At 33.5% G+C, this 14,733-nt stretch overlaps 1 protein-coding gene across 8 annotated transcripts in view; it reads right to left on the bottom strand.

The window, feature by feature from the left end:
* Positions 1–391: 391 nt before the first annotated feature.
* The window catches only part of sd (TEA domain transcription factor 1 homolog scalloped), a 105,985-nt gene continuing 91,643 nt past the window's right edge, over positions 392–14,733 (bottom strand). For 4 of the 8 annotated variants that reach the window (XM_088201665.1, XM_088201671.1, XM_088201666.1 and 1 more), the window contains exons 5-12: positions 6,643–6,773; positions 3,359–3,454; positions 3,038–3,078; positions 2,763–2,955; positions 1,513–1,575; positions 1,246–1,412; positions 936–1,170; positions 392–863 (exon numbers count right to left, since the gene is read on the bottom strand). In XM_088201665.1, coding sequence (XP_088057791.1) covers positions 750–863; positions 936–1,170; positions 1,246–1,412; positions 1,513–1,575; positions 2,763–2,955; positions 3,038–3,078; positions 3,359–3,454; positions 6,643–6,773 — 1,040 coding nt within the window. In that variant the 3' untranslated portion in view covers positions 392–749. The remainder of the gene's footprint in view (positions 864–935; positions 1,171–1,245; positions 1,413–1,512; positions 1,576–2,762; positions 2,956–3,037; positions 3,079–3,358; positions 3,455–6,642; positions 6,774–14,733) is intronic. The other 4 variants (XM_088201667.1, XM_088201673.1, XM_088201668.1 and 1 more) reach the window with 1 other exon arrangement.

Genomic DNA, 14,733 nt, shown 5'->3' with positions numbered 1-14,733 from the left:
AACAATCGAAATACAAAGAAAAATAACTCCGAGCTTTCACGGTGTAAAAAACGTACAAATACAATTATGCTAAAAATATATCTATAATAAATTTATATAATAAATAAAACTAAAAAATACTTCCATATTTATATAAAACGTACGGCTTAAACTACATTGATTTGTTGGAGGAAAAATAACACGTAAGTAAATGGACCGAATTTTTTTTCTCGAAATTTTCTTTATATTATTAAAAAATAAAATCACTCTCTCTATGTATAATATATAAATATAATATAATTTAAGAAAAAAAATATTAGGGCGTGCTTCCGAAACGCTTGTACGTCAAAAATTCAATTTTTATCAATATGATTTTGTTCAATAACATTATCAGGTTTTGATTATCAGTCAATTTTATTCACATGGATTTATTGTCAGTTTTAACAATTTAAACTCTACTTTTTTTTTTAAATAATGTCATCAAACCAATTTTTTTTAACTGAATATCAATCATTGCAAAATAAATTAAATAGACATATAATAGAATTTCAGGCAGTTGTATAAGTACATTACAAAAGTTAGGGACAGGTAGTCTTTTTAAGAAAATTATATAGTACCAACAAGTCAGTCCTAGTCTAAGCTAGACAACTAATAAATGTTAATGTAACATAATGCTAGAGGCACTGTGTGTATTTTTTTTAAATATTCAATTTCTCTTTCGACAAAAAGCTTCCTTGAATTTAAGAGTATTTCATCGCTTCGATGGCCGTCTAGTCTTTCACGAGTCTGTATATGTGATGCTGAGCCCCGTGTTCACTATTCGATACTTCAAACACATAAGCGGCACATATCAACGTCTCTTGGGTGTCTCTGTTCGATACCACCTGTTAAAAAAAACAAACAATAATTAGTAAGCAAATAAAATATTAGAACGACTTTTATATGTACACACGCACCTGTAAAATGGTAAAGTTTTCAAGGACGCTATTCATCATATATTTTTCAGGTAAGTGTTTGAGCTTGTGGATAAAATTTATCATGTATTCGCACATTGGTGATCGATGGATGCGGTATACGAAGCGGCCGGCTTCGAAGCGCGCGTACTCCGTCTCCACCTTCTCTACGACTTGCTTACCGAACGAACACACCTTCGTACTACACGTTATGGTCATGTTTTCATTGCTCTCGTATCTAAAAAGGAAAATTATCGTTAAATAACCAATATTTAATCAAAGTAATGATGTCATTTATATGATAAATACATACTGGCTAGTGACTCCGTAAAAGGCTCCCGTTTCATCTTGGACGTTGGTGTTAAGGTCGGCCCAAAACTTGACGAGGAAGAATGCGCTTTGCGGTCCTTTGTCATACAACTCTTTGAGGCCGCCTTTTTTCTCGGGGAATTTGTCGTATATTTGCCTTACGTCAACTGACTGTAATTCGAAATTAAATAATCAACACATTATTAATAAATTTATTTATCTATAATTTTATAATTAATTAGATAATTTGGCATTTTACTTATTAACATACCTCTAATAATGGATCTGAATATGTTGCTGAACCACCTATATGGACAAATAGATGTTTATGGTACTGAAATAGAAAAATAAAAAACAGTTAATAAAATATATACATTAGAATAATATTATATTATAAGGTTAATGCATTATTTGTCACTTTATTTGTGCTTTTAAAATATGTATATATTCCCTTCCTGTTGAAATTTGACTGATACGTTTTAAAGAGGCAGTAAATTACTATCAAATATCAAGACCTAATTATTGGAAGAGTTCTAAAAGAATTTGCGATAACATTGCAATCATTTTTAACGTTATATTTAGATTATGAGACATAAGTTTATGAAAATGTTTCTACAAATATTATTCATTTTCTTGCTAAATTACTATTAAGTTGACTTGACAGGACTAAAATATATATTCAATGTCAATAATTATATATATACATTAGATATATTGTAAATATTAACTAAATAAAAAAAGAAATACAAATAATTTTAAATCTGCACAAGAGATGTCTCTAAATTAATAAAATTTAATTCATAAGTAATCGGCTAAATGAAGCTTAATATGTTACAGTTAATCTATACTATTACCAGTTATATTTTCACTAGTATAAATATAATTTTACTAACTCAGCCAGTTAATATGTATCAAGCAAATGATTTACAATTTCACTGCTCAGTGCCATAAAACTATTTATTCACAAACGATGATCTGGTACGCATATTTCCACATGTTCAGATTCAAAGATTTATGACGTCACATTGTTCAACAAAATACTACAATATTTAAAATAAATTAAACCAAACCAAAATGTAACATAAAAAAAATTAACATAAAGAAAGACAAAAATTATAATTAATTTCTGTTAGTTGGGTTTGGGTTTGAACAGAAAATATACGTTGTCAAATTAAGTTTCATTAACATTTTAGAGCAGTATATAATTTAATTTTTTACTAATAGAAATATATATCTACCCCCAAAAATATATTCAGATATGATTTCACTGAAACGGCATTGAAAATATAACTTCACTGGTAATATGCATTTACTGTAACATACATACATACCACACAATCATTTTTTCAACAAGAAAGCTCAGAACATCAGCTACAATTGATGAAAAGTTCAAATGATAGCAAAAGAATCTTTATATATAAATGCATAGTAAACACTGAAGGACCTGGATTCGAATATCATATTTTTAATGTTTAAGTTTCATGAATTATGCATTAAATATTTAAAAAAAAAACTAATTACGGTTTCGGGATCACCGCGCTGCTGCTCCATAAAAGCGGAAAACTCTACTAGCCGCAGTTTGTGTGTGGCGATAGCTCGGCCTTCCCATGGCGGTGGAGGTGCTACTTCCGATGCCGTCAATCCGACGCCTGGTACACCGCCGACGGCTTTCCCGGCTGCGGCGGCGTACGCACCTTGGGGGAACGGTTTAACACTGCAATACATCAAGTAAACACATTAGCACAAATTTTGTACGATATAAACAATCTTAATAATTCACAAAAACATCTACTCACTCTTGCGAGGTACCCGGTTGTAATCCAGGTTGCCAGAATTGCTGAAAAACAAATTAAACACATGATTAGCATACATCGTAATTTTGATATCAATGCTTTTCGTATGTTATAAGCTTCACATAATAAGCGAGTTAGATTACAAATGTTTGTAAATTAGAGACACATATTTAACCGTAATAAAAACACATGTGAGTAAAGAGAATCAAACGTGTGGTAATTCGTCAGCTTCGGTGGGTGAGTAATTTTAGAAAGCGGATGGTTATTCTTTGATCAAATAATATATATAAATATAAATCGGAGCCCACGCACGAGATGTCTTACCGCTGGATGGTACGGTGCTGGGAGACCAGCAACGATTTGGGCGCTAGATAGCGAAGACATACTCTGCATTGCCTTCTCCTTCAACATACCACCGTCCTGAATATTATTCACCCGTTTAGAAGATATCCAGTATTTTAAGCAATATTCGATATTAAATAGATAAGTTTTGCATTGTAAAATTGCATAATAAATGTTTCCATCACCTTAATATATTTATGGTGTTGTTAATCTAGTGAATTAAGGTTGCCATATTGAAATCGTTAAGGAAATATTGTAATTGTTAAGAAATATAATTATTATGGTTTACTATAATTGGCTATAACTATTAATTTTATTCGATAAACATACAAGATCGGATAATTTCATTAGACTTGCTTTAAAAACAACGCTGACAATAAATTGTGACATTAATAATAAAATGCAGCATATGCATTTTATTTAAAAAAATGTATTTATTTTTGAAGATCTTATCAGTAACTATTAAAGTTGCTAAATATTAAATGAATCTAATGTACAATATTTTTCTTCGAATAGTGTTGTTAGTATGTATGTATTTATTGACAAGTTTCAAAAGTCTACTGACTATTAATTAATTATTTACTTATCATGATATTGCATTAAAAAAATGAAATTGTTACATAATGAATTTTACACTTTGAACCAACAATATGAAATATTCCTATGTATCTTTTTATAATATCATAAACCGTACTTATTGACAATTTTTTAAATAACAAAAAAACACTGTATAAACTTAAGTTATTACTATTGAGATTATTAACGGCAACAAGTTAGTCAGAATTTAAATCAATTTTGGGTTAGAATAAAAATCAAATCTCAGTCAGAATTCTATTAACAGCCTGGCCATAATTATATGATTCAGAGTTAGAATAAATATCAAATGGTTAAAATTTATAATACGGTCAGAATAAAATATAGGACAATCAGAATTAAAATTATGAATGGTCATAATTACATTATTTAGGGTCAGAATAAATATCAAATGTTTAGAATAAAAATAGCATATGGTCAGAATTAAAATATAGGGCGATCGGGTGAATTTAATAAATATATTATAACATTTATAAATATAAATGGTCAATAAATTATTTGTTTTAGATATATATTATAAAATATCTCGCTCGTACCTAAAAAACAGTCAGAACAGTGAATACCCCATGAATAACTCTAAACAAATCTGAAACGAATATATTTAATTGTATGTAGCACGCGAAGGTATTCAGAGCAACGAACGAAGCGGGAACATTCGGGAAGAGCACGCTTGGCCTGCTGTGTTGACATCTGACAATGTTGCGAGCACAATAAAACAAGTTGACCATAAAAGCACTTGATAATGATAATTAACTGCCGATATGCGAATGACAGATCGACCATTTGCACCAATATTCAGAGTTACAACAATAACAACACTATTGGCATCTAAAAAAATGATTCAATCTGTCAAAATAATTCTTAGCATTTAATATAAATTCTGACCAGGGAGTCATTTCAGCTTTTTCCGGGGGGGAAGGGGGTGCGAAAGTATTTTTAATATTTCCATTTCATTAAGTTTCATAGTATTTCATTTAATGATATGTATTTTTCAAGGGGGTCCGTTAAAAGCAAAAAAATCGTGACGTCGCAGTGGAAATATCCAGTTATATAGCGTTCATATTAAGACTTGAGAATCAAATTAAGCACATCTAAACTGAATTTTGACCAATAGGAGAGCGGAAACAACAATATCACTTCTCATAAGTCAAAAATTTACGTCAAAAGCAACAAAATGGTGTTAGCACCGTTGCAGTGAGAACGCTAGTTACCGAGCGTTCCTACTGTGACGGCGCCAACACGATTTCATTGCTTTTGACTTTTGAGAAGTGATAATTGTTTTTGCGCCCTCCTATTGACAAAAATTCGGTTTGAATATACTTTGACCCACATTCTTATGTCAGAAGGATAGTTATCATATTTTTAAAACAGTGTAATATATAAGTCCAGCGAACTATGGAGCAATATGTGAAATGCGAAGTCTATCTTTACTTCTCCTCCGCTCATTTTTTCCTGAGAGTTGACTTGACTTAGTTTGTATTTTGGACTTTATTAAAGTTCTAAAACTATTATTAGTTTTAGAGCTTTCATGAGGTTAGGTTTGGGTTTGAACAGTAAATGAACGTTTTTTAGAGCAGCATATAATATCACTAGCGCCTAATATTTAAATTATATTTTTGCTAGTAGAAATATATATTTACTAGTGAAAATGTATATAGACTTCACTAGTGAAAATATAATTTTACTGAAAAATACACATTCACTAACATTTTTACATCGCATGTAAATAAATAATGATGAGTATATAAATAAAATCATATAATTTTACTAGCACCTGCCAGATAAAATATATTTCCACTGGTAAAAATATATATCTACCGATGAAAATTTCAAGATTTCATTGAAATAACGTTTTACAAAATATTTTCGGGATATATTCGAGACTGACCCCCCCCCCCCCAATGACGTCCATGATTCTGACCAGTCTAATTTAAATTCTAACCATATAATATAAATTCTGATCATCTAATATTTATTCTGGACGCTATGTAATATAAAATTCTAACTCGAAAAATATGAGCTATGATGAATACCAAAATTCATTAATTTATTTCGAGCATTATAGCGTCAACAACGATCGTTGTTAGCATTTCTCACAAACAACGATTGTTTGTGAGAAATGCTTAATGTATCATTTTATTTATTTATTTAATTATAATATTCTTTAATCGTCGAGGAGTAATATAATAAAAAGTCGATTTACAAATATAATAAATAACTTTTACGTTGACGTTTACTAGACCCATGAGTTTGTTTTTTTCTTAACACTTTGCTTGCCAAAATTCGATATATTAGCTTTTATTACTTTGCGAAAATTGTTGGATCCGACGCCCTCATTGCAGAAAGAATCGGATACATGTTTAATGGACTATAGAGTACTTTACTTAAAATAGATTTGAATATCTATTTTTTTATTATGTTACATATTGATATTTAGATTCTAAAAAACTTGGCAACAAAGAGTTAATCTATATACTGTATGTATGTCTAAGAAGATTTTCGGCTGGAAAATTTCAATGTAGCACCCCGCGCAATATAATATGTGCGTCACTATTTAAATAATATGGCAATAAGATATTTGTCGATGTTTTAAATAAACTTATTTTTTTATTAACTACACTATGGCAACCCTAAAACTTAGATTAAGTAAATTTATCGAAAGGCACACTTACCACTTTGAGTTTGGCCTGTATCTCTCGGAGCTTCCGCCGGGCCAGGACTTGTATGTGCGACGACACCTGTTTTCTCGTCCTCGTTTTCCCAGTTCTGAGTTTTATGTACCTGGCGATGAGCTCGTTCCGTCCTGCGGGCAAAACAAACGTTATCGTTAATTAATTTTCGGGGCGAAATTTTAATCTAGAAGTTGGCGGACAAGCGCGATGAGGAGCGGACTCTCGAGCGAAAACTTTCGAGAGAGTATATATTTTACGTAATAAGCGAAAAGTGGAAACTTTTCATCGGGTAGCGGCGAAACTTGGGTCATTATTACGACCGCCGCGGTCTGAGATCGGGGGCTGGGGAGCGGTGAATCCACTCGACCGCTCAGATTTCGGATGAAGTAGCTCGCGAAGAATAAGAAGAAGACGTTAATTGATCGCTTACAGTAACAACGCGTCGTTTAATTCGACGGAAACAACGGGGACGGCGGTGGTCGCAGACGGGGAGGTCCGGGGAGGCGGGTCGGCAAATTCTTCCGGTGAATGGGTATGATTAAGAGGACGATATTGTCAGGCCATTGTTATCTTTAAAGTTACTTCCCGAACAAAACTGGTGACGTATTTACTGAGGATAAAGCCGTATGGGAAGGCCGAAGCGCCGTTGAATATTTGGAGTCACCGGACGGGGGTGGGTGGAGGTCGGTCGGGTTGAAAGCGACGAGGGTCTGGGGTAGTCCAGGGGCGCCGAGGAAATTAATTTATAAATTTATATTAATTATCACATTGTATTATATAACACTCGTCGGGCACATTTAGGATATTAACGAAATTACCACAAAGCACGCGATAAAAGTATTATTGAAATTAACTAATTGTTTTATATAATTTTGAAATATATCAATTTTCGATAGTACAATATATCATTTACTTATAAAAATACGATCTTAGTTTCGAACGATTTAAATGTTGGTTTCTATTTAAGTTTTTCCGGAAAATCCATTTTAATATGTCTTGTACAATTTTCTCTTGAAACTGACCCACGCGTATCGTATAAAGGTGGGTCATTCGTCATTACAGAAAATATTTTTTGATTATTTACGACGTAGTTAATGGTTTCATTAATTTATTTATTTTTAACACGCGCATGATTCACCTGTGATAAAAAATAAAAATAAATCTATAATTTAATAATAGTTATTTAGGGCTTCCATGGCGGGACACAGAGTAGAGCTTTCGCCGCGCCGCCCTTCTTTATATTTTCTTGTACGTTTCGGCGGGTATACGCGCGCGCTCGCTCACTAATTGCGCATTCTTGGCATAGTTTCGACCCTCCCCGTGGGGGTACACGGGGCCACGCGGGGGTGGGTCGGGCGCCCCCGCTCGGAAGGGCCGAGAGACCTTCCCCTGCCTTAGCTGCTAGACGACGACGACGACGATGCCGGACACTCGCACATTCGTCTTCCAAATTGCCCGCGTGACAATATCTTCGGCGTGATCAATTCGGCGAACAACGACACAATTATAACACAATGAAGTTGGGGAAAGGGGATGATGCGCTTATACCTATCGTAATCGACTAGTAGATAGTAGATCGCGGACAAGTATCAGCCAAATCTGTCAAATATGATAATGAGATTTTTCAACTACGCAGCTGTATACATATACTTTTTTATCAACCCTCCCTGGTTTAAAATAAAATAATATACACTAGAATTAATAAGTTTCACGAGAAGACTATATGAGTAGTTTGAATGCAAAAGTGGTCATCTGCCATTTTTACCGAAATTGATTATTAGTCTTTATTTAGGAGAATAAATAGATAAATCTTAAAAAGTCGACATAAAAAATTTAAACTAGTTAGATAGAGTACGCTCGGGATAAGGATTCCGGTTTGTTATTGTGTGCGTGAACTATGTGGCTCAAAACAATTTCGCTCAGAATATTTATTTTTTTTATTTTAAAAGAAAATATATGTTTATTTAACATACATACATCTGAGCTAAGTTGGAAATTTTAACGGACAATTAAAAATATATTATATAATCGAAGAAACCAGACATTGGTGTCATTAATTAAATATTTACAAAATTCAAAATCTTTCACTAGTCAAAAAAATAATGAAGTCTTTAGCTATTCTTCAAAAGCAAAAAGATATAAAATGGGGAAAGAAATTATTCGCAGATTGTTTAATGGCTCGACGACTCTATTAAATCATTAGAATCCATTGAATAAATTTAAAAATTATCATTGGCGCAACGATAAGAATAATAACTTTTTTTTAAGCCTTACAGAGAATAGTGTAAAAAAACCAACAACGTACGGATTAATGGAAAAATAATTAAAATATTTTAATCCACGGGTAAGAGAACGAATAACTTACAGTGTATATTTGAAGCCTTGATATCAGATATGCCCAAGAAATTTTGTTCTCTTAAAATTTCATTTATAAATAAAAAAACAGTGGCACGAGTTTAGTGACCTACCCATGGGACAGTGAGCATATCTGGGTTTTAAACCAATATCAACACAAAATTATTTAAAATAAATCACTAGAGAAGATCGAACTTCTGTGCCACACTGCACTTTAATGACGAATACCAGCGTTGACGAATCAGCGACTGTCCTTAAAAGAGAAAGCGAGACAACGAAGTACACGCTACATCGCTTCTCCCTCTCATATACATTTACACGCACACAATAACAAACTGGCATCCTTATCCCGAGCGTACTCTATCTGTTTAATATTGACTTTATCTAGGCTTTTAAGCCTAGATTCACATTAATCAAGAGTGTTGAACCATATTCCACATGATCACATATTCGTCAAAATGTAAATGAATCTGATCTTAAATATTATAAAGCATCACATTGGATGGTGAGACCGCGCCTAGCGCGCATCTAAATATATTCAAAACATATATATAAAACAGAACATAAAAAATACTTTATTATTATAATTTATTTCGAAATGCACAAAGTTGTTTCATTATTCCATTGAGGAAACTCACTACATTTTTATTTTTGCGGATTTTTTTTATACCTATATATGTCTATTTCTAGTATTAAATTTATGTATGTACATTGTTGTTTATTGTTTTCACATATTCAACTTAGCTCTTAGCTGCGTGGATATATATTTTTTAGCACATTCAGTTCATAACACACAATACAACGGTCCTTCCATCGCGAAAATACCGTCCCAAGCAAGTGCCGCCCGGGGCAGCCCCCCCCCCTTCAATCAAAAATGTAATTCCATAACCAATTATAGAGAAATAGTACCGCTTAAATTTGATTATAAAATGAAGTGGTAAACAATTTGGATGTTTTATTCCAAGGGGCCACAGATTCCATTAATATATAGAAAAACTATGTAATAAAGCCTCTAAGATTTTGGATTTTGTTTTGTGATACGCGCATCAATTGAGGAATTCGATGGGCTGTTTTGCATTGTATCACCATCTAATAGAAATCTTAAAAAGTTTCTAAACTACCTGTATTTATTTACTAAAAAAAAAACATATAAGATTCGCTGGGATATGATTCCCTCGAGTCGCGTCGACGAGTCTACTTATGAAAACAGTTTACAATCCGGAGATTTTGGAAGAAATTCGTTTTAGTGCGCCACCTAATTACTAGAGCTTGTGTAGCCGAGTATTGTTTTAAGCAGCACATATCTACAAGATATATAGTATTGATTTAATCAAATTTATTCTGTAAATATGTATTGCTTTGAAATAATGAACCATTAAGTAATAAAGTATGTAATATATAGCATTAAAAAGGATGCAAACATACAAGTATCCATTAGTAACTAGACCATCATACATAGAAGTGAAAATATTGCGCCACTTGAAGGTATTGAAATGAAAAATCGGACAAGCTCAAAATACTATTGTGGACCAGAAGATTATCAATAACGACCGACATTTCAAAAATTCGATCGGGTCACGTATATCGGTCGGCGATGCGGGTAGTCAGGGGGTGGTAAGAGACGGTGCCGTCGTAATTGTGTCGGGGAAGTTCCTTTTCCGAGCCGCTGAATCCGCCGTCGTCGGTCCGGTCTAAAACTCGATGAGCACGCGGCATGTGGGGCACACAGTCCTTTGATCGAGCCCTTAGTTAGTATCGTCGTGTCAATTTGACAAGACTGGCTATCAATCGCAAAATGACCCCTTCGAGTTTGCGGGAAAATTATACCGGAAAACATTGAGCAATACCTAAGTTATCGACTGCGAGTTGTGAAAATTAAAAGTAAAATATACGGTTTTGTAACAATTTGTCATAAACGTGAGAAAGCAATCGTGTACAATAAAAATGTAACATCTGAAGTAGCAATTAAACGAACAAAACATATGTAACACTTTCTGATTGGATTTGCACACAATGCGTTTATCTTAATTATGCACGTTTATCGCGATTACTGCACTCACTTAATTATTCGCGTAATTCTAACTATAACATTCATACCTGTCATAAAGATAAGCTATTATAGCATGATCGTAGAAGATTGAGTATTGAATATATTTAACAGAAAAACTATGTTCATCCCATCTCAATTACCATGATATGATATTGCAATACCGGTAATACTGGTATTATGACAAAATCGTCCTTCGCTACTACTGGTATTACAGAATGAAACACTGGTAGTACCAATTTTTTTCCTCAAACATTTACATTTTATTTGCTGAAAACTATTCATGGCTTAGAACTACAAAAACGACGATTCTAATATTACTTGTAAACAGAAGCGGATAAGTAAATATTGCTCATTGAAAGGAATCAACCTAAGTAGTGTTATCGCAGGGACGTCATTTCAGCTTTTTCTAGGTGAGGAGGGGGGGGGGCAAAAATTGGTCAGTATGTTGTCGTTTTTTTTAATATTTCATTATATTAGGAACCTTAGTATTTCATTAAATGGCCAAATTCAACGGTCCCTGTTTAGTCCACGTCAAAAGCAATAAAATCGTGCCGTCGCAGTGGAAACTCTCGGTTATCTAGCGTTCATATTAAGACTTTTTATAACATTATTACGACTAACAATAAGTGAGTATTGAATGAACAGCACATTGGCGCCGTCGCAGACACGATTTTATTGCTTTTGACGTGAATTTTTGACTTCCGAGAAGTGATTATTGTTTTTGGGCCCTCCTATTGACCAAAATTAGGTTTGAATACATTTTGTCCACTACTTTTATATCCGAAGTCCATAGTAATATCGGTAAGGATAGCTATCATATTTTCAAAACGAAGTGCAGACCAACCATAGAGAAATATGCGAGATGCGACATCTTTCTATACTTCTTCTTCCGCTTATTTCCCCCTGAGCGTTGAGTTGGGTTAGTTTGTAGGTTTGGGTTTGAACAGCAAATGTACGTTTCGCATCTGTCAAATTGAGTTTAATAAATATTTTAGAGCAGCATATAATTTCACTAGCGCATTTCAGTTAAATTATATTTTCGCTAGTAGGAATATATCTATATCTACTAGTGAAAATGTATTAGGACTTCACTAGTGAAAATATAACTTCACCAAAAAATACATATTCACTGTAACATTTATACATCGCATGAAAATAAATAATGATAAGTATATAAATGTATATATTACTACATATGGAAAAGATAAAATCATATCATTTACTAGCACCTGCCAGATAAATTATATTTTCACTACTGGTGAAAATTTATTCCGATGTGATTTCATTTAAACGACATATTTAAAAAAATATCATCGGGATAGATTTGAGACTGTCTTTTTTAGATTTACTTTGAGGGGATAATCAGAAAATTTCAGGGATGTCATTTCAGTTTTTTTTTAATATTTCTATTACATTAAGATTAATATTGTTTAATTAAATGTCATGCATTTTTCTGGTTAAATTCATAGGGGGGGGGGGGATGCCTTCACCTACCCCAACCCCCAAATGACGTCCCTACGTTATCGGCGTAGGATTATAAATGTCAAAATTTGCAGTATTTACGCAGTGGCGTAGTTATGGGGGGGCGGGCCGCCCCGGGCGGCACTTGCTTGAGGGCGGCATATTCGCGATGGGGTCGTCTAGAGTGGTTCTTAACCCTAAATGCACTAAAACATATATAAATCCACGAATAACAAGAGCTTAATAATAACAAATTTATTATTTTAAGAAATGCTAATTTGATGACTCTGCAAAAAATGTATGGGGGGCGCCAACTTTAAGGATCGCCCTGGGCGGCACATACCCTAGCTACGACACTGTATTTACGTATTCACGTATTATCGTATTCTATAATATTTACATGAACATTTATAGCAGCGTAAAGCATAGAGACCACTCCGAAACCCAACCGTCCAAACAACTACATTGACACTGTTGCGGCAGGGATCGAGAACCAGTTACTATCATGAATCATTTTTATATATTTTTACTATAGAAAGTAAAATATGCAAAACGTGCAAACGTATTTAAAATCGTTTGTAGAATTACAATGACAGAATATCATTGCTTTCGTCAAATCCTTTTATTGTTTTTAAATGAGCAAATATTTTAGGGCTTTTTGTTTTATGCATTGATTATTTAACGGTAAGCTCTTTCAGTTGTAGTGTTCGATTCATTTAATTAAACAATTTTCCATTCTAGCTACTATTTTACTCGCGCTTGAAAATATGTATATTTTAATAATTATAAAAATATTTTTATTTATATTTTTCTAATGAATGAACAATAAAGATTATTTAACATTATAATATCTAGTAGTGAGATTACATATTATGTAAATCAATTTGAAAATACGTTATTCAAATAATATACCAATGGTTATATATCAATGCTCACGCAGCGTTGCTTTGCGCGATTGACTACGCGGGTTCGTGTACATATACAGCTTACGCACACTAAGACCAGTATCCAGTGTGACGTTCCCGGATTTCTAGTAAAAATTAAATTTATGTTACTCTTAACATGAGTAAAATTATATATTAAGATATTATAAAATAAATATTAAATGTACAATAATTAAAATACAATTATATAAAAGAAGAAAACGGTCAATACCGGTATTTATTAACTCAAATCACAGAAATACCATCATCATTACGCATTTTGCTCCGGCTACACAGCCATCCTTACCACGGCTGAATTGTCGCATTGCATTTATGACTTACGATTCGACCGACCGGCATGAAATACGACCGTCAGGAATTCTCTCTCTACAACCCGGCAATGCAAACGGACACGTTCAGCAGCCGGGGCAATTTCGGCGCAAGCCGTCGAAAATTACGCGATACCACCGCCATAACAACCGTAGCAACCACCCGCCGGCATATTGTTGATAAGACATACATATACACACTCGGATAGAGAGAGAGACGAGCGTGATAAATGGATATGCAAATTTTGTTTCAATATCGCGCGCGGGGCGCCGTATAAAGGCCGATTTACGAGCACAACACGTACGCTACTCTACGACTGCTAGCAACCCCTACGATATCATGAATATTAACCGCATCGGGGGTAGGGGGTGGGCGGTGCAATCAGGGCCTCTCGTCGCCGCCGATGCAACCGAATGCATCCGGAGATAGCTGGGGTCGAGTGATTTTTTTTGTGTGTTGATGCGCCCTCGAGAGCTTTAATTGAATTGGATTAATAAAATTGTAATGGGGATGATAGCTATGGGGTGATTGGTTGAAGAGTAGGGCAACATTAATTGTCAAATTGAAAAATTGAAATCCGGGTGAAAATGTATTTAATTTTATCTGGACTGGAAAGCACTGTTGAAGATTCCATGGACTAATATAATGATATCTGTTTAATTTTACTACTTGCAATTGGCACAGTACCTACAATATTTCACATGAAACTATTTTTTTATAACAAATCTTCAGTTAAAACTAGGGTTTTAGACTAAACGATAAAACATTCAAATATATTCGTAAAGACATGAAAAATCGAGAAATAAAAATTATCAAGCCTTTATTTTTATTTGTTGTCTGCTGCCAAAAAGATAACTCTATATGCTCAAAAAAACTCAGACATAATAAATTACTTTAGATAGACTTATAATTAAACATTATAGGTATTGATTTCAAAAAGATTAAAACATAAAAAAAAGCCAGAAGAAAGTC

Source organism: Plectrocnemia conspersa, unplaced genomic scaffold (assembly GCF_051122295.1).
Source record: "Plectrocnemia conspersa isolate PC_06_02 unplaced genomic scaffold, ASM5112229v1 ptg000013l, whole genome shotgun sequence".
Lineage (NCBI taxonomy): Eukaryota > Metazoa > Arthropoda > Insecta > Trichoptera > Polycentropodidae > Plectrocnemia > Plectrocnemia conspersa.
This window is presented reverse-complemented; position numbering and strand designations above follow the sequence as displayed.